The sequence below is a fragment of the Oncorhynchus tshawytscha genome, linkage group LG21 (genome assembly GCF_018296145.1).
Source record: "Oncorhynchus tshawytscha isolate Ot180627B linkage group LG21, Otsh_v2.0, whole genome shotgun sequence".
NCBI lineage: Eukaryota > Metazoa > Chordata > Actinopteri > Salmoniformes > Salmonidae > Oncorhynchus > Oncorhynchus tshawytscha.
In genome coordinates, this window is record NC_056449.1 from 12,426,086 (window position 1) to 12,445,306 (window position 19,221).

The following is a 19,221-nucleotide window of genomic DNA, read 5'->3' on the forward strand; positions in this document are numbered from 1 at the left end:
CAGTGGTCTAAGTCTAAGGCACTGCATGTGCCACCAGAGATTCTGGGTTCGAGCCCAGGATCTGTCGCAGCCGGCCGCGACCGGAAGGTCCATGGGGCGACGCACAATTAGCCCAGCATCGTCCGAGTTAGGGAGGGTTTGGGATATCCTTGTGTCATTGCGCACAAGCGACTCCTGCGGCGGGCCGGGTGCAGTGCACGCAGACCAGGTCGCCAGGTGTACGGTGTTTCTTCCGACACATTGGTGCGGCAGGCTTCCGGGTTGGATGTGCATTGTGTCAAGAAGTAGTGAGGCTAGGTTGGGTTGTGTTTCGGAGGACGCATGGCTCTCTCCAGAGTCCATACGGGAGTTGCAGTGATGAGACAAGACTGTAACTACTACCAATTGTAACTACCACAAAATTGGGGAGAAAAATAGGTTAAAAAATAAATATATATTTTTAAACACAGGTGCAAGTGTTGACAAGGACAAGGCTGGAGATAACTCTGTCATGCTGATTGAGTTCGAATAACAGACTGGAAGCTTCAAAAGGAGGGTGGTGCTTGGAATCATTGTTCTTCCTCTGTCAACCATGGTTACCTGCAAGGAAACACGTGCAGTCATCATTGCTTTGCACAAAAAGGGCTTCACAGGCTTCACATATTGCTGCCAGTAAGATTGCACCTAAATCAACCATTTATCGGATCATCAAGAATTTCAAGGAGAGCGGTTCAATTGTTGTGAAGAAGACTTCAGGGCACCCAAGAAAATCCAACGAGCGCCAGGACCGTCTCCTAAAGTTGATTCAGCTGCGGGATCGGGGCACCACCAGTACAGAATTTGCTCAGAACTCAGAACTCACGCAGGCAAGTGTGAGTGCATCTGCACACACAGTGAGGTGAAGAGTTTTGGAGGATGGCCTGGTGTCAAGAAGGGCAGCAAAGAAGCCACTTCTCTCCAGGAAAAACATCAAGGACAGACTGATATTCTGCAAAAGGTACAGGGATTGGACTGCTGAGGACTGGGGTAAAGTCATTCTCTCTGATGAATCCCCTTTCCGATTGTTTGGGGCATCCGGAAAAAAGCTTGTCCGGAGAAGACAAGGTGAGCACTACCATCAGTCCTGTGTCATGCCAACAGTAAAGCATCCTGAGATCATTCATGTGTGGGATTGCTTCTCAGCCAAAGAAGTGGGCTCACTCACAATTTTGCCGAAGAACACAGCCATGAATAAAGAACGGTACCAACACATCCTCCGACAGCAACTTCTCCCAACCATCCAGGAACAGTTTGGTGACGAACAATGCCTTTTCCAGCATGATGGAGCACCTTGCCATAAAGCGAAAGTGATAACTAAGTGGCTCGGGGAACAAAACATCGATATTTTGGGTCCATGGCCAGGAAACTCCCCAGACCTTAATCCCATTGAGAACTTGTGGTCAATCCTCAAGAGGCGGGTGGACAAACAAAAACCCACAAATTCTGACAAACTCCAAGCATTGATTATGCAAGAATGGGCTGCCAGTCAGGTGTGGCCCAAAAGTTAATTGACAGCATGCCAGAGCGGATTGCAGAGGTCTTGAAAAAGAAGGGTCAACACTGCAAATATTGACTCTTTGCATTAATTAACTTAATGTAATTGTCAATAAAAGCCTTTGACACTTATGATTGTAATGCTTGTAATTATACTTCAGTATTCCATAGTAACATCTGACACGAATATCTAAACACACTGAAGCAGCAAACTTTGTGAAAATTAATATTTGTGTCATTCTCAAAACTTTTGGCCACGACTGTATACTTAAGTGTACATATTATGAGGCATGTTTTACCTTGCTTCAAAGTAGCCTAGGCAAAATCCCACCATATCCGTGGAGGCAATAACTTCATAAAGACTTCCCTATGTCATTGAAACCAGTAGCCTATTTCTCTCATGTTCTACTGGTTTTCAACTTTCTTTCATTGTCCAGTAGCTAAATGCACTTTCGTCTGTCTCCTACTGCCTTGAACACATTTGTGTGCTAATAATGTTAATAAATAATAGTGTATCTATATTTTAACTAAACGTTGTGATTTGTTGCATCAAACTCATTACTTTTTAACATGTTTCTTTATGTAGCCTAGGACAGAGGACAGACGCACTACCGAGGAAGAGCTACACACTTCAGCATACGGCGGTCCCGTTCTGTGAGCTTGTGTGGCCTACCACTTCACAGCTGAGCCGTTGTTGCTCTGAGATGCTTCCACTTCACAATAACAGCAGTTACAGTTGACTGGGGCAGCTCTAGCAAGACAGAAATTTGACAAACTGAAAGGTGGTATCCTATGACAGTACCACGTTGAAAATTACTGAAGTCTTCAGTGCCAATGTTTGTCCATGGAGAATGCATGGCTGTGTGCAAAATTTGATACACCTGTCAGCAACGGGTATGGCTGAAATAGCTGACGCCACTAATTTGAAGGGGTGTCCACATACGTTTGTATATACAGTACAGTGTACTTCCCCTCATTTTTTCAACTGGTACTGGGGGACCTTCAGATGAGTCTTGTGAGGCCTGTTGGCAAAACAACCAACATGTAACATGTACGTGTTCGTGAGAGTCTCACCTTTCCACAGAGGGGTCATATTAGTATGGGTCCTAAGACGCTTGTGGGGGCCGGAGATGCCATTCGGACTCTACAGACAATTTTGTGAGAAGATACATTTTCCAGATGTCTCATGGTCTGACAAACACCGCTCTAGCTCTGTCAACTTTCAATGCAGATGCGGAAGTGCAACATCCCCGGATGCGGTGGACTGAGACGCATCCAAGGCAAAAAAACATATTTCTAGCTGAAATGTACCGATTTTTATAGGATTTTTGTATTATGCTAATTGAATTTCCTTAATTCCCAACTTAATTGAGCGAACAACAGTAGGCCTGCAGTTTATTGGCACCAGCGGAGTGCATCTGCCACATTCCCGATGAGTGTGCACTGAGCATATTCACTCTTTATCATTGTTGGCTCAGTGTGTTTCGGGACAATAATTTCCTCCTCCAGTGTATGTCGTTTTCTATTTGTGTCTCCCCTTCTCGTAGGCCTATTATATGGACAGCGTCGTTTTCATATGTCTGTTTGTCAATGTCAGCAGAGTAGGCTACCCTGTCATTTCTCACATAAAAAAAAATTCTGCTAACATCTCCAGTAATATAAAGTGTAGTAGAATTGAATGAAATGTGTTTATAAAAGGCCACATTTTTCCTCTTGCAAAGAAAGAAGAAATGTATCTGATATAGCCTATAGCCTAGGCCTCTACGGCTATACTGGTTCAGCCATGCACTGAGTAGTCTTTTTAACAAACAGTGATTGAGTTACAGTATATTACTAGCCTAAATTATGACTATCCAATCTACTCAACACATTACAAATAGTAGGCTATCTTACAGTAGTCTGCAAATGGCTGGAAATGCGATGATGCATGGAATGCTTCATTATAAAGGTCAGTTTTCATGGTGAAAATTAGCTTCCCCAAACTTCAATTAGAGTTGTTAGCATAATAACAGTAATTTTTATATAATGCAACACTTTATTTGACCATATTGTTATTGTCTTCATCATTTATAGTAATAGCAGTTTGTATTGTTGGTGGTAGATAGGCAGTAGCAGTAAAAATTTCATTTCTGTTTGTACCTACTTCATTATTCATAACGTAGTCAAGGGCGCGCTTGCTATGAGATTTAACTGCAGCCTGTTGTAATGTCGCTTAGATGTCAACAGTTTCCCTTTCCTATCAGACGCTAGTGAGCGGTGCTGTTGCTATCTATAGCACCATTCTATTTTCAGAGCAGGCAGAGAGGCGGCAATACAACTCTACACACTCCTAGCACACCTTGAAATATCATCAAGCCTGGGGAAAACCTTGTCAGTCCTAGCCTGTGTCACTTTGCCATAGTGTATTGTCACCAGGAACAAGTTTGAAGTAGAGGAACCTCAGAATGAGATGGAGGCCTCCAGAAGCCAGGGACTCGAAAGAGCTGCCGAAGCCCAAAGTGAGAGCCCCAAGCTGGGGGAGGGAGCGCAGCAGGCAGGCTCTCTGAGGGTAAGGTTGGAAGGGAGCGTTTTAACTGTGGACCGGGCTTTGCTGGAGCAGTGCAGCGAGTACTTCCGCGCCCTCTTCCGGTCTGGCATGAGGGAGAGCCAGGAGGATGAGCTGCATCTGAAAGGAGGAGTGCATGCACGGGGTTTCCTGATTGCTTTGGCAGTGTCCAGGGGCGAGAAACTTTCTCTACAGGACCCGGAAGAACTAATAGAGGCCGTGGAATGTGCTGCCTTTCTCCAGGTGGCGTCACTGTCCCAGCATCTCTGCGATATCATTGACTCTGACAACTGCCTCCTGCTCTACCACGCAGCGGCCATCTTTGGTCTACCCAACCTGTTCCAATGTGCTGCCCTGTTCCTCTGCGACGCCTATAGTGACCTGAAGGGTGAGGCAACAAACACTCTACCTGAGGAGTTGGTACTGTATGCAGAGTCTTTGTCGCCAGCATCTTTTGTCGCTTTGGGAACCCACTCACCCTCTATGGAGCTGCTGAAGGACTCCTTTAGGACCGTGTGTTACCTGGACGAGGTGGAGGGAGAGTGGAGGCACCTAACAGACCTCCCCACCCACGCCAGCACCTCCATGGCGGGCATCGCCGTCCTGGACAACCGGCTGTATGTGGTGGGGGGTATTTACGGCTATGGCAAAGGCACGGTGGACGGCGGCTTCTGCTACGACCCAGGGACGAGTACGTGGAGTGTGCTACCTGGACCCCAACAGCCCCGTGCCGACTTCACCCTTCTGGGGTACGAGGGGAAGTTGTACGCCATCGGCGGTGAGCACCAGAAAATAACCATGTCCTCCGCCGAGGCTTATGATGTAGCCACAGGAGAATGGGCGTTCGTGCAGTCCGCACCACGGCCTGTGGCAGCTGTGGCATGCGCCATCGCACGAAGGCGGATGTTTGTGTGTTTCTGGAGGCCGCCAGACACCACGGATATCTACGAGTACATCCCGGCGAAGGACAAGTGGATGTTAGCCACCACGATGATAAGGCCGCAGAGCTACGGACACTGTATGGTGGCCCACAGGGACAATTTGTATGTGATGCGCAATGGGCCATCGGACGACTTCCTACGCTGCCTCATGGACCGTTACAACATCACCACGGGACAGTGGACCGCTATACCAGGAAGTTACATCAACACTAAGGGAGCACTGTTTACCGCCATGGTCAGGGGTGACTCTGTGTTCACGGTCAAACACATGCTAACTCTGGAGTATACCATTACTGGGGACACATGGAAACCCCGTAGGGAGACGAAGAAAGGCTTTCCCAAGAGTGGCTCACTATGGACATGCTTACTGAGGCTTCCCAAGGCTGGCCTGTAATGGTGTACACTGATAGAGCTGTACTACGGTGCTTGGGGGGAGGTGTTACTGTATTAAAAGTATGGGTTAACTTCAGCCACCTCTCCCCTGTCTCTGTTCAGTCACAACACACAACATTGTTATATGGTGCCAGAAATAAACAGTAACACGGCCCAGTTAAACCCCAGGAGGCAGATGGAGGAAAAACGACAGAGATGAGAGAATTAAGCAATTTGTGGAAAACCTCTTAGAACCCAGAAATACCCTTGTTTTTTTTATGAGAGAAAACAAGCATAGAATATTGTACTAGAAAACAAGTATAGAATGTTGTACTAGAAAACAAGTATAGAATATTGTACTAGAAAACAAGTATAGAATATTGTACTAGAAAACAAGCATAGAATATTGTACTAGAAAACAAGCATAGAATATTGTACTAGAAAACAAGTATAGAATGTTGTACTAGAAAACAAGTATAGAATATTGTACTAGAAAACAAGTATAGAATATTGTACTAGAAAACAAGCATAGAATATTGTACTAGAAAACAAGCATAAAATATTGTACTAGAAAACAAGTATAGAATATTGTACTAGAAAACAAGCATAGAATATTGTACTAGAAAACAAGTATAGAATATTGTACTAGAAAACAAGCATAGAATATTGTACTAGAAAACAAGTATAGAATATTGTACAAGAAAACAAGTATAGAATATTGTACTAGAAAACAAGTATAGAATATTGTACTAGAAAACAAGCATAAAATATTGTACTAGAAAACAAGTATAGAATATTGTACTAGAAAACAAGTATAGAATATTGTACTAGAAAACAAGTATAGAATGTTGTGCTCAAAAGTATGCATATTAAAGAGAAAATTAATAGAATTCATTCAGTCTAGTCAAATTACAAATCAGAACCACAGGTGCTGCATCTGTATGAATATGCAGTATATTACAGCAATATTCCATCAGTGTTTCTCTGCACAGTGCGCACACACACACACACACGCGCGCGCGCGCGCGCAAACACACACTCACTTACTCCATGGAGGCTATCCAGCCACCAAAACAGCTCCAAAACCACAGCAGCAGCAACTGTTGCTAATCAGAAACCATGTTCTGTGTGTGTGTGTGTGTGTGTGTGTGTGTGTGTGTGTGTCTGTCTGTCTGGGAGTCTTATATAACAGGAGCCAAACAGCAGGAGTGTATTACCTCTACACGTCAACAGACACGTCACCTAAACTCAGACAGACAGACCTGCAACTGTACATGTCCCCTCTACGCGCACGCACGCACTCACACACACACACACACACACACACACACACACACACACACACACACACACACACACACACACACACACACACACACAGACACACACACACACACACACACAGAACTCTCAACAGACAATGTTCAAAGCTTCAAAATCTCTCTTATAAAGCGTGTTTATCAGTCGTGGTTTCATCAACATACACGTCCACACCAGTGGAGGCTCCTCAGAGGAGGAAGAGGAGGACCATCCTCCTCAGAGGTTTTCAGAAAAATAAAAAATAAAAAACACATCCTTTAAACTATCTACTATACTAAATATATTCACATCACCAAATAATTGATTAAAACACACTGTTTTGCAATGCAGGTGTCACGCCCTGACCTTAGAGAGACATTTTATTTCTCTATTTGGTTAGGTCAGTGTGTGATTTGGGTGGCCATTCTATGTTTTTTATTTCTTTGTTTTTGGCCAAGTGTGGTTCCCAATCAGAGGCAGCTGTCTGTCGTTGTCTCTGATTGGGAATCATACTTAGGCAGCCTTTTTCCCAACTAATGTTGTGGGTAAATATGTATTTTCTGTGTGTGTTTGTGCGCCACGGTTGCGTCACGTTCGGTTTCTGTTTACCTGTTTTTTTTGTGAAAGTTTTACTTTATTAAAATATGTGGAATTATATGCACGCTGCGCCTTGGCTCATCTTGGACAGGGAGTTTGAAGACAGTGATCGTGACCACAGGTCTACAGTAGCCTCAGCAGCACTCTGTAGGCTAGTCCTCCTCTGGGTAGAATAACTTCAACACAAAACCTAGGAGGCTCATGATCCTCACCCCCTTCCATAGACTTACACAGTAATTATGACAACTTCCGGAGGACAACCTATCAGAGCTCTTGTAGCATGAACTGACATATTGTGCACCCAATTAATGGATCAGAGAATGATTCTAGTACTGAAAGCATAAGCTAACGCTAGCTAGCACTGCAGTGCATAAAATGTGATGAGTAGTTGACTCAAAGAGAGAGAGAAAGACAATAGTTGAACAGTTTTGAACAAATTCATTTCTTCCAAAATTAAGGAGAAGCAAGAGAGAGAGAGCTAACTATATTTCTTAGTATATATTTTTCCTCACTTTTACTTACTTAACTAGCGTAAAATGATGCTAGCTATTACTGAAAAAATATATAAACACAACATGTAAAGTGGTGGTCACATGTTTCATGAGCTGAAATAAAAGATTTTGTGCACAAATACAGTGCCTTGCGAAAGTATTCGGCCCCCTTGAACTTTGCGACCTTTTGCCACATTTCAGGCTTCAAACATAAACATATAAAACTGTATTTTTTTGTGAAGAATCAACAACAAGTGGGACACAATCATGAAGTGGAACGACATTTATTGGATATTTCAAACTTTTTTAACAAATCAAAAACTGAAAAATTGGGCGTGCAAAATTATTCAGCCCCTTTACTTTCAGTGCAGCAAACTCTCTCCAGAAGTTCAGTGAGGATCTCTGAATGATCCAATGTTGACCTAAATGACTAATGATGATAAATACAATCCACCTGTGTGTAATCAAGTCTCCGTATAAATGCACCTGCACTGTGATAGTCTCAGAGGTCCGTTAAAAGCGCAGAGAGCATCATGAAAAACAAGGAACACACCAGGCAGGTCCGAGATACTGTTGTGAAGAAGTTTAAAGCCGGATGCAAGCGATAATATTGAAATGGAAGGAGTATCAGACCACTGCAAATCTACCAAGACCTGGCCGTCCCTCTAAACTTTCAGCTCATACAAGGAGAAGACTGATCAGAGATGCAGCCAAGAGGCCCATGATCACTCTGGATGAACTGCAGAGATCTACAGCTGAGGTGGGAGACTCTGTCCATAGGACAATAATCAGTTGTATATTGCACAAATCTGGCCTTTATGGAAGAGTGGCAAGAAGAAAGCCATTTCTTAAAGATATCCATAAAAAGTGTTGTTTAAAGTTTGCCACAAGCCACCTGGGAGACACACCAAACATGTGGAAGAAGGTGCTCTGGTCAGATGAAACCAAAATTGAACTTTTTGGCAACAATGCAAAACGTTATGTTTGGCGTAAAAGCAACACAGCTCATCACCCTGAACACACCATCCCCACTGTCAAACATGGTGGTGGCAGCATCATGGTTTGGGCCTGCTTTTCTTCAGCAGGGACAGGGAAGATGGTTAAAATTGATGGGAAGATGGATGGAGCCAAATACAGGACCATTCTGGAAGAAAACCTGATGGAGTCTGCAAAAGACCTGAGACTGGGACGGAGATTTGTCTTCCAACAAGACAATGATCCAAAACATAAAGCAAATTCTACAATGGAATGGTTCAAAAATAAACATATCCAGGTGTTAGAATGGCCAAGTCAAAGTCCAGACCTGAATCCGATCGAGAATCTGTGGAAAGAACTGAAAACTGCTGTTCACAAATGCTCTCCATCCAACCTCACTGAGCTCGAGCTGTTTTGCAAGGAGGAATGGGAAAAAATGTCCGTCTCTCGATGTGCAAAACTGATAGAGACATACCCCAAGCGACTTACAGCTGTAATCGCAGCAAAAGGTGGCGCTACAAAGTATTAACTTAAGGGGGCTGAATAATTTTGCACGCTCAATTTTTCAGTTTTTGATTTGTTAAAAAAGTTTGAAATATCCAATAAATGTCGTTCCACTTCATGATTGTGTCCCACTAGTTGTTGATTCTTCACAAAAAAATACAGTTTTATATCTTTAGGTTTGAAGCCTGAAATGTGGCAAAAGGTCGCAAAGTTCAAGGGGGCCGAATTCTTTCGCAAGGCACTGTATGTTTACATCACTGTTAGTGAGCATTTTATCCTTTGTCAAGTTAATCCATCCACCTGACAGGTGTCTCAAGTTTTAAGGGAGCGTGCAATTGGAATGCTGACTGCAGGAATATCCACCAGAGCTGTTGCCAGATAATTGAATGTTCATTTCTCTATCATAAGCCAACATCATTTAAAATAATTTGGCAGTATGTCCAACTGGCATCACAACCGCAGACCACGTGTAACCACACTAGCCCAGGATCTCCACATTCGGCTTCATCACCTGCGGGATCGCTGGCTCCCAAGTGAGTGGGCCTGTGGGTGGGCCTATGCCCTTCCAGGCCCACTCATGGCTGCACCCCTGCCCAGTCATGGGAAACCCATAGACTGGGGCCTAATGAATTTATTTACATTGACTGATTTCCTTATATTAACTGTAACTCAAATCTTTGAAATTGTTGCATGTTATATTTTTGTATAGTTTAGCATACTCAAACACGCGGGTCAAACAGAGAGGGATGCTATGTTAGCTAACTGGCTATGACTAACCAACACTGGAATTCTTCCAAGTAAATGTAAGCTTTTGTTTTTATTAATTTATTGCCACCGGGGCCCACTGGTGTAACTGCTAAACTGATTGCTACAGTCTACTGCATGATTGTAGCGGGTTTAATAACATGTTAATTCTAGTAGCTATGTTGACTATGACATGACAAGTCTGTAGGCCTTGTGTAACGGTTAGCAGTCATGATATGAAGGTTTGGCTTGGAAAGGTTTTCTCGCCTGATGTGTTGTGCACTGAAGTCCACAAGCAAAGGGAAAAGGTGAGAGGAGAGAACGTAGATAGATGTGAGAAGGAAATATATATACAACGAGCAGTTTGTACAGTATGTGTCTGGTATGAAAGTGAACTCTTGTTTGTGTGTGATCAGGGATGTAATTATTGCGCTGATTCTGTTGAAAAACATTTCTTAAATGGAAGACAACGGAACGAAACAGTGATAAACATACCTGAATTTGTCCAATAGAAACTCTGTTGGACTAATGATTACACTCTTGATCGGCTAGAAGCAGGCAAGAGTGTGCAAGGCGGTATTGAATGTGTCACTGTCTGTCACCTTGATTGCTCAAAATTCTCCCGACCTTGTGCACCTACGTTATACATTTTAATTCGTAGTCTAGGTTGTAGCAACCTCATGATGGGTATAGGGCTAATTCTAGCATCATGTAGTATCCTAAACCTATCCATGTTACATTGAGCTGGGTGAATGGAATATGAATGGAAGTCATCCAATATGCTGTAATAGAAATAAGGCCATGCTCATTCAAAAAATGATCATCCTACATCCTACCTCATCTTAAACGGCAACGACCGCCATTGCTCCACACACATAAACAAGTAGCTAACACAGTGATGCCCCCCTCACACACACACACACACTCCCTCCCTCACCACATCTATGATCTGCAACAGAGTCATTCCCAGCTCCACCAGAAGAGGAGAGGAGTCGTTGATCACTGGTCTCTCCAGACGATTGTAGTTGGCCATCAGCTCCTTGTACAGTCTGCGCTGGTGCTCCCCCTGTAGGGACCCTGGGGTACAGCAAGGAAACAAGTCAGCGTGCATGTTAGGGAGAGAAAATGTCTCTTCTGTAGCTATTATTCCCTCAGTCAGTTAGCTGGGAGGGAGGGGGTCAGTGGTGATTAAGATAATGTGTTTGCTGGCCCAGCTCTCATCCTCTTATCTCTTCTCTCTGCTCTCTTCTCTCATCCTTTCCTCCCTCTCTCCCTCTGATCCTATTAAGATCCAGCATTAAAGCTGAGGCCAGGGGAGAGAAGCTACACCACTGGTCAGTTAAGGACGAGGGACATTAAACACACAGGAATCACAGTTGTGTTAGTCTAGGGCCAACTGGCACCAGAACAGACTGTTCCTTAATTGATCCTAAAAGTGGGTTTGTTCAGAGCTACGGCTAAACAGATGCATGACCTAAATGTGTTCTCTTCATATTCGAGGAAGAAAAGGATACATAAATGTTCACACAGTGGTCACAACAAAATAGTCCAGTCCTAAAAAGGGTTCCAAAAGGGTTATTCGGCTGTCCCCATAGGAGAACCCTTTTTGGCCCCAGGTAGAACCATTTTTGGTTCCAGGTAGAACCCTTTTGCGTTAAATGTGGAACCCTTTTGGGTTAAATGTAGAACACTTTTGGGTTAAATGTAGAACCCTTTTGGGTTAAATGTAGAACCCTCTTTGGAAAGGGTTTTACATGAAACCCAAAAGGGTTCTACCTGCAACAAAAAAGGGTTCTTCAAAGGGACAACCTGAAGAACGCTTTTAGGTTCTAGATAGCACTTTTTTTCTAAGTATATAGCCACTGTTATGGGTTGGTTCATAGAGGACTGTGTAGAATACAGATAGAGACAAGCAGACGTAGTCTACAGTACATGTTGGTTTGGGATTCAAACATCTCGCCCCATTGCACAGCCAACCCCAGACAGAGCGAACTGTGGAAGACAAGCACCGCTGTTCACATCATTCACAGGAATACACACAGACACACACACACACACACACACACACTCAGTCATATACATACACGCCACTGACAGTCTCATATGCATATAAAAGAGAGACAAAGAAAACAAGGAGGGTTAGCAAGGGAATGCAGGGAGACAGGTACAGTGCATGGAAAAGTGCAAGAATAGAGAGAGAAAGAAGATGGAGACGTATCTCTGTAACAGCGTGTTGCTGATGAGGTCCATTAGGGCCATAATGTGGTGAGTTATAGCAGGACAGGACTCTACTGGAGGTCAGAAAGAGAGAGAGAGAAAGAAAGAGAGAAAGGGAGAGAGAAAGGGAGAGATGTATCTCTGTAACAGCGTGTTGCTGACGAGGTCCATTAGGGCCATAATGAGGTGAGTTATAGCTGGTCATGACTCTACTGGAGGTCAGAGAAAGAAAGAGAGCGGAGAGAGAGAGAGGAGAAGGAGAGAGAGCGAGAGGATAAACCTGAATGCTGCAGCACTTAGCCACTTATTAATCTATAGACATTAATCTATACAACACACGTGTACTGTATTAAAACATATATAGTACTGTCACGGATCCCTCCGGAACTTTCATTACGCACACCTGTCCCCTATTCCCACTGATTGTATTTGTATATATGTGCCCTTTGGTTTCCATTGGGCGGCCGATTATTGTATGTCCGTTGGTGCGTGTAAGTACCTGTGCTGTGTGTTTTGGCTTTCGTGCCCTTGTGGATCGATGATTACGGGTTTCGTCCCATGTGTTAATCATTGTGTGCGTGGGTTATTTATTCAAGGTACTCCTCGCTCTTTTGTTTGGGTTTCAATCCTGTGTTTTTGTATAGTGCATGTTTGGTCTTCGTCCCCGAGGCCTTACTCCAGAATCTCTTCATACCAATGTGACAAGTACATACATACAATGCATTCGGAAAGTATTCAGACCACTTCTCTTTTTACACTTTTTGTTACGTTGCAGCCTTATTCTAAAATAAATCCTTAACCTTCAAAGCTAAAACAGGTTAAGACATTTTTGCAAATTTATGAAAAATAATAACAAACATAACTACCTTATTTACATAAGTATTTAGACTCTCTGCTATGAGACTGGACATTGAGCTCAGGTGCATCCTGTTTCCATTGATCATCCTTGAGATGTTTCTACAACATGATTGGAGTCCACCTGTGGTAAATTAAATTGATTGGACATGATTTGGGAAGGCACACACCTGTCTATATAAGGTCCCACAGTTTACAGTGCATGTCAGAGCAAAAACCAAGCCATGAGGCAGAAGGAATTGTCTGTAGAGCTCAGAGACAGGATTGTGTCGAGGCACAGATCTGGGGAAGGGTAGCAAAATATTTCTGCAGCATTGAAGGTCCCCAAGAACACAGTGGCCTCCGTCATTCTTAAATGGAAGAAGTTTGGAACCATCAAGACTCTTCCTAGAGCTGGCTGCCAGGCCAAACTGAGCAATCGGGGGAGAAGGGCCTTGGTCAGGGAGGTGACCAAGAACCTGATGGTCACTCTGACAAAGCTCTAGAGTACCTCTGTGGAGATGGGAGAACCTTCCAGAAGGACAACCATCTCTGCAGCACTCCACCAAGCAGGCCTTTATGGTAGAGTGGCCAGACGGAAGCCACTACTCAGTAAAAGGCACATGATAGCCTGCATGGAGTTTGCCAAAAGGCACCTAAAGGACTCAGACAATGAGAAACAAGATTCTCTGGTCTGATGAAACCAAGATTGAACACTTTGGCCTGAATGCCAAGCATCACGTCTGGGGGAAACTGGCACCATCCCTACGGTGAAGCATGGTGGTGGCAGCATGCTGTGGGGATGTTTTTCAGAAGCAGGGACTGGGAGATGAGTCAATATCGAGGGAAAGATGAATGGAGCAAAGTACAGAGAGATCCTTGATGAAAACCTGCTCCAGAGCACTCAGGACTTCAAACTCGGGAAGCTTCACCTTCCAACTGGACAACGACCCTAAGCACACAACCAAGACAACACAGGAGTGACTTCTGGACAAGTCTTTGAATGTCCATTAATAGCCCAGCCAGAGCCCGGACTTGAACCCAATTTAACATCTCTGGAGAGACCTAGAAATAGCTCTGCTATAGCTGGGCTATCCATATTCACATCAATGCATACAACGTGTGTACTTGTATACAGTAACTATCAGCAATACAGCACCCAATGTATAACACATAGGCCTATGGGTTCTGAAAAGGTGTTGAGATGTCATCTACATACTGTACATCTACATTAGTCCACAATAGACATCAATGTATCTGCATGTCACCTGCACGCTCTGCAGCCTTGCAGAAACTAGAGCCTTCACTTTGCCTCTTTCATGTTTTACTCCTCTCTGATATACAAAGTGGGGAATGTATACACTAGAGGTGTATCGGCATGGCCAATTAATTAGGGCCGATTTCAAGTTTTCATAACAATTGGTAATCGGCCTTTTTGGATGCTGATTATGGCCGATTATGTTGCATTCCTTGAGGAGACTGCATGGCAGGCTGACCACCTGTTACATAAGTGCAGCAAGGAACCAAGGTAAGTTGCTAGCTAGCATTAAACTTATCTTATGAAAAACAATCAATCTTAACATAATCACTAGTTAAACTACACATGGTTGATGATATTACTAGTTTAACTAGCTTGTCCTGTGTTGCAAATAATCAATGTGGTGCCTGTTAATTTATCATCGAATCACATACCTTCTCTGCTATGCAATCTGGTTTCAGAGCTGGTCATGGGTGCACCTCAGCCACGCTCACGGTCCTAAACGATATCATAACCGCCATCAATAAGAGACATTACTGTGAAGCCGTATTCATCGACCTGGCTAAGGCTTTCGACTCTGTCAATCACAACATTCTTATTGGCAGACTCAACAGCCTTGGTTTCTCAAATGATTGCCTGGCTTGGTTCACCAACTACTTCTCTGATAGAGTTCAGTGTGTCAAATCGGAGGGCCTGTTGTCCAGATCTCTGGCAGTCTCTATGGGCGTGCCACAGGGTTCAATTCTTGGGCCGACTCTTTTCTCTGTATACATATATGATGTCGCTCTTGCTGCTGGTGATTCTTTGTTCCACCTCTATGCAGACAACACCATTCTGTATACCTCTGGCCCTTCTTTGGACATTGTATAAACTAACCTCCAGACGAGCTTCAATGCCATACAACTCTCCTTTCTTGGCCTCCAACTGCTCTTAAATACAAGTAAAACTAAATGCATGCTCTTCAACCGATCGCTTCCCGCACCTGCACGCCCGTCCAGCATCACTACTCTGGACGGTTCTGACTTAGAATATGTGGCCAACTACAAATACCTAGGTGTCTGGTTAGACTGTAAACTCTCCTTCCAGACTCACATTAAACATCTCCAATTCAAAATTAAATCTAGAATCTGCATCCTATTTCGCAACAAAGCATCCTTCACTCATGCTGCCAAACATACCCTTGTAAAACTGACCATCCTACTGATCCTCGACTTCGGCGATGTCATCTACAAAATAGCCTCCAAAACAAATTGGATGCAGTCTATCACAGTGCCATCCGTTTTGCCACCAAAGCCGCATATACTACCCACCACTGCGACCTGTATGCTCTCGTTGGCTGGCCCTCGCTTCATACTCTTCGCCAAACCCACTGGCTCCAAGTCATCTACAAATCCCTGCTAGGTAAAGCCCCGCCTTATCTCAGCTCACTGGTCACCATAGCAGCACCCACCCGTAGCACGCGCTCCAGCAGGTATATCTCACTGGTCACCCCCAAAGCCAATTCTTCCTTTGGCTGCCTCTCCTTCCAGTTCTCTGCTGCCAATGACTGGAACGAACTGCAAAAATCACTGAAGCTGGAGACTCTTACCTCCCTCACTAGCTTTAAGCACCAGCTGTCAGAGCAGTTCACAGATCACTGCACCTGTACATAGCTCATCTAATCTATCTCATCCCCATACTGTAGTTATTTATTTATCTTGCTCCTTTGCACCCCAGTATCTCTACTTGCACAGTCATCTTCTGCACATTCTACCATTCCAGTGTTTAATTGCTATATTGTAATTACTTCACCACCATGGCCTATTTATTGCCTTACCTCTCTTATCCTATCCTTATCCTTGCACATGCTGTATATAGACTTTTCTACTGTATTGTTGATTGTATGTTTGTTTATTCCATGTGTAACTCTGTGTTGTTGTATGTGTCGAACTGCTTCGCTTTATCTTGGCCAGGTCGCAGTTGTAAATGAGAACTTGTTCTCAACTAGCATACCTGGTTAAATAAAGGTGTTCTCAACTAGCCTACCTGGTTAAATAAAGGTGTTCTCAACTAGCCTACCTAGTTAAATAAAGGTGTTCTCAACTAGCCTACCTAGTTAAATAAAGGTGTTCTCAACTAGCCTACCTAGTTAAATAAAGGTGTTCTCAACTAGCCTACCTGGTTAAATAAAGGTGTTCTCAACTAGCCTACCTAGTTAAATAAAGGTGTTCTCAACTAGCCTACCTAGTTAAATAAAGGTGTTCTCAACTAGCCTACCTGGTTAAATAAAGGTGAAATAAAAAAAATACAAATAAAAAACTTTGCCAAAAGGGTGATGATTTAACAAAAGCGCAATAACAAAAAAAAGAAAGAATTTGCACGAATGTACCTAACCACAAACATCAATGCCTTTCTTAAAATCAATACACAGAAGTATATTTTTTTAAGCCTGCATATTTAGTGAAAATGAATTAATGTTAGCAGGCAATATTAAACTAGGGAAATTGTGTCACTTCTCTTGCGTTCATTGCACGCAGAGTCAGGGTATATGCAACAGTTCGGGCCGCCTGGCTCGTTGCGAACTAATTTGACAAAATGTTACATAATTATGACATAACAATGAAGGTTGTGCAATGTAACAGCAATATTTAGACTTAGGGTTGCCACCCGTTCGATAAAATACGGAACGGTTCCATATTTCACTGAAAGAATAAACGTTTTGTTTTTGAAATTATAGTTTCCGGATTTGACCATATTAATGACCAAAGGCTTGTATTTCTGTGTTTATTATATTATAATTAAGTCTATGATTTGATATTTGATTGAGTGGTGGTAGGCAGCAGCAGGCTCTTAAGCATTCATCAAAACTTTACTGCGTTTGCCAGCCACTCTTAGGTGCTGTGAATCAAGCATTACTATCAACACCTGAGTTTAGGCTGGCAAAACTAAATGTGCCTATTAGAATATCCAATAGTCAAAGGTATATGAAATACAAATGGTATAGAGAGAAATAGTCGATGCGTCATAATTCCTATAATAACTACAACCTAAAACTTCTTAACTGGGAATATTGAAGAACTGGGAATATTGAACCACCAGCTTTCATATGTTCTGAGCAAGGAACTTAGACGTTAGCTTTTTTACATGGCATATATTGCACTTTTACTTTCTTCTCCAACACTGTGTCACGCCCTGGCCATAGAGAGGCTTTTATTCTCTATTTTGGTTAGGCCAGGGTGTGACTAGGGTGGGCATTTTAGTTTCTTTATTTCTATGTTTTCTGTTTCTATGTTTTGGCCGGGCATGGTTCTCAATCAGGGACAGCTGTCTATCGTTGTCTCTGATTGGGTATCATACTTAGGCAGCCTGTTTTGCCATCTTAGTTGTGGGTAGTTGTCTTTGTTAGTGGCCTGTATAGCCGAAGTAAGCTTCACGGTCGTTTCCGTATTCTTTGTTTTGTTGGCTACATTTAAAAAAATGTATGCTCACCATGCTGGACCTTGGTTCGGTCATTTCCACCCTGATGGCGTTCGTGACACACTGTGTTTTTGCATTATTTAAACCAAATTGAGCATGTTTCATTATTTATTTGAGACCTAATAGATTTTATTTATGTAGTAATTAAAATAAAAGTGTTCATTGTTCATTCAGTATTGTTGTAATTGTCATTATTACAAAGATATATATATATATATATAAAAATTGGCCGATTAATCGTTATCGGCTTTTTTTGGCCCTCCAATAATCGGTATCGGCGTTGAAAAATCATAATCGGTCAACCTCTAATATACACACACACACCTAAACTAATAAGGTGAATGATGGCAGATTAAAAACTCACTCTGTGTGCATCCAAAATGGCACCCTAGCTATTCCTTATATAGTGCCCTCCTTTTGATCAGAGCCCTTTGTGTGTTTATGGAGTCACCATGGGCCCTAGTAAAAAAAACAGTGCACTATATAGGGAATAGGGACGCTCAACCATTTGAGACGCACCCTCTCACACTCCAAGCTCTCACAGAGGAAAGCCTTGTGAAGATGTGGTTAAATGACTTACAGGCTGGGATGTGGTAATCTAATGAAACATGTTACACAAACTTGAATTCCCAAACAAAATATCAGCATGGTGTAACACAGCTTACAACAGGACTCGGTAAGGCTACTCTGAGCTTGTTTTCTTTAAAGAGCCATGAGAAGCAGAGAGGCTGAGGCTTCATCTAGCAGACGCCGCATGGTACTCAATCAAACACAGAGAGATGAAAGGAAGGAACACAGAAAGTCATGTCTCAGATAACATCTGTGAGGATCTCTCTCTGCATCTTCTCCATCTCTCCATTTTTTACCTCACCCCCCGCTCTCTCAACATCTCCCTCTTTCTCTTCATCTCTCCCTCTCCATCCCCCAATAAAACAGTGTGATAACATAAGCTACTCATTAAAGCTCTTCTGTTACATGACTGCCGGGAGGATTGTAGCGGCTCCTTGACTGACAAAGAGAAAGTCATCTCTGATTGTTTCTGGTTGGTTTTTAAGTGAGTTTGTGTGTTTATGGAGTCACAAACGACATACAACACACAATCACAGAACACATACACTCTCCTGATATGCATCATCTCTTCATTCCATTAGAAAAACGGCATCTCTGTTGTCTCAGTGTCTGTCACACACGCTCACACACACACTCACACACGGGAGGAGATTTAAATGGCAAGACCTTTCCTGTTATTAACCAGGGATTCGATAGACCTCCCTTAAACCTCTCTTGTGCCTACCGAAGGAGAGGTGGGGAGGAGTGATTTAATGGATAGAGTATCTCTCTGTCTCTTCCTATCAGTCTGTTTGTGAGACCACCTGCAACTAACCGTGAGACAAACTTCTGTGTTTAACAATTAAAACACTCAATTTAAGCTACAGAGTCTAAAAATACCTACTTTATTTTCCCTCGTAATTGTAG

General features: G+C 43.1%; 2 protein-coding genes across 2 annotated transcripts in view; one reads left to right on the forward strand and one right to left on the reverse strand.

The window, feature by feature from the left end:
- The window catches only part of LOC112220944 (neuronal acetylcholine receptor subunit alpha-7-like), an 80,991-nt gene that overhangs the window by 43,702 nt on the left and 18,068 nt on the right, over window positions 1–19,221 (reverse strand). Inside the window, exon 2 of the mRNA XM_024382942.1 lies at window positions 10,918–11,057. Within this exon, the coding sequence (XP_024238710.1) occupies window positions 10,918–11,057 (140 nt within the window). The remainder of the gene's footprint in view (window positions 1–10,917; window positions 11,058–19,221) is intronic.
- LOC112220945 (kelch repeat and BTB domain-containing protein 13) lies at window positions 3,726–6,914 on the forward strand. The gene has a single exon (XM_024382943.2). The coding sequence runs from the start codon at window positions 3,962–3,964 to the stop codon at window positions 5,390–5,392; it is 1,431 nt and encodes a 476-aa protein (XP_024238711.1). The 5' UTR covers window positions 3,726–3,961; the 3' UTR covers window positions 5,393–6,914.

Excerpts from the sequence above, each read along its gene's own strand:
- LOC112220945 (XM_024382943.2), top strand. The coding sequence starts at position 3,962 with ATGGAGGCCTCCAGAAGCCAGGGACTCGAAAGAGCTGCCGAAGCCCAA.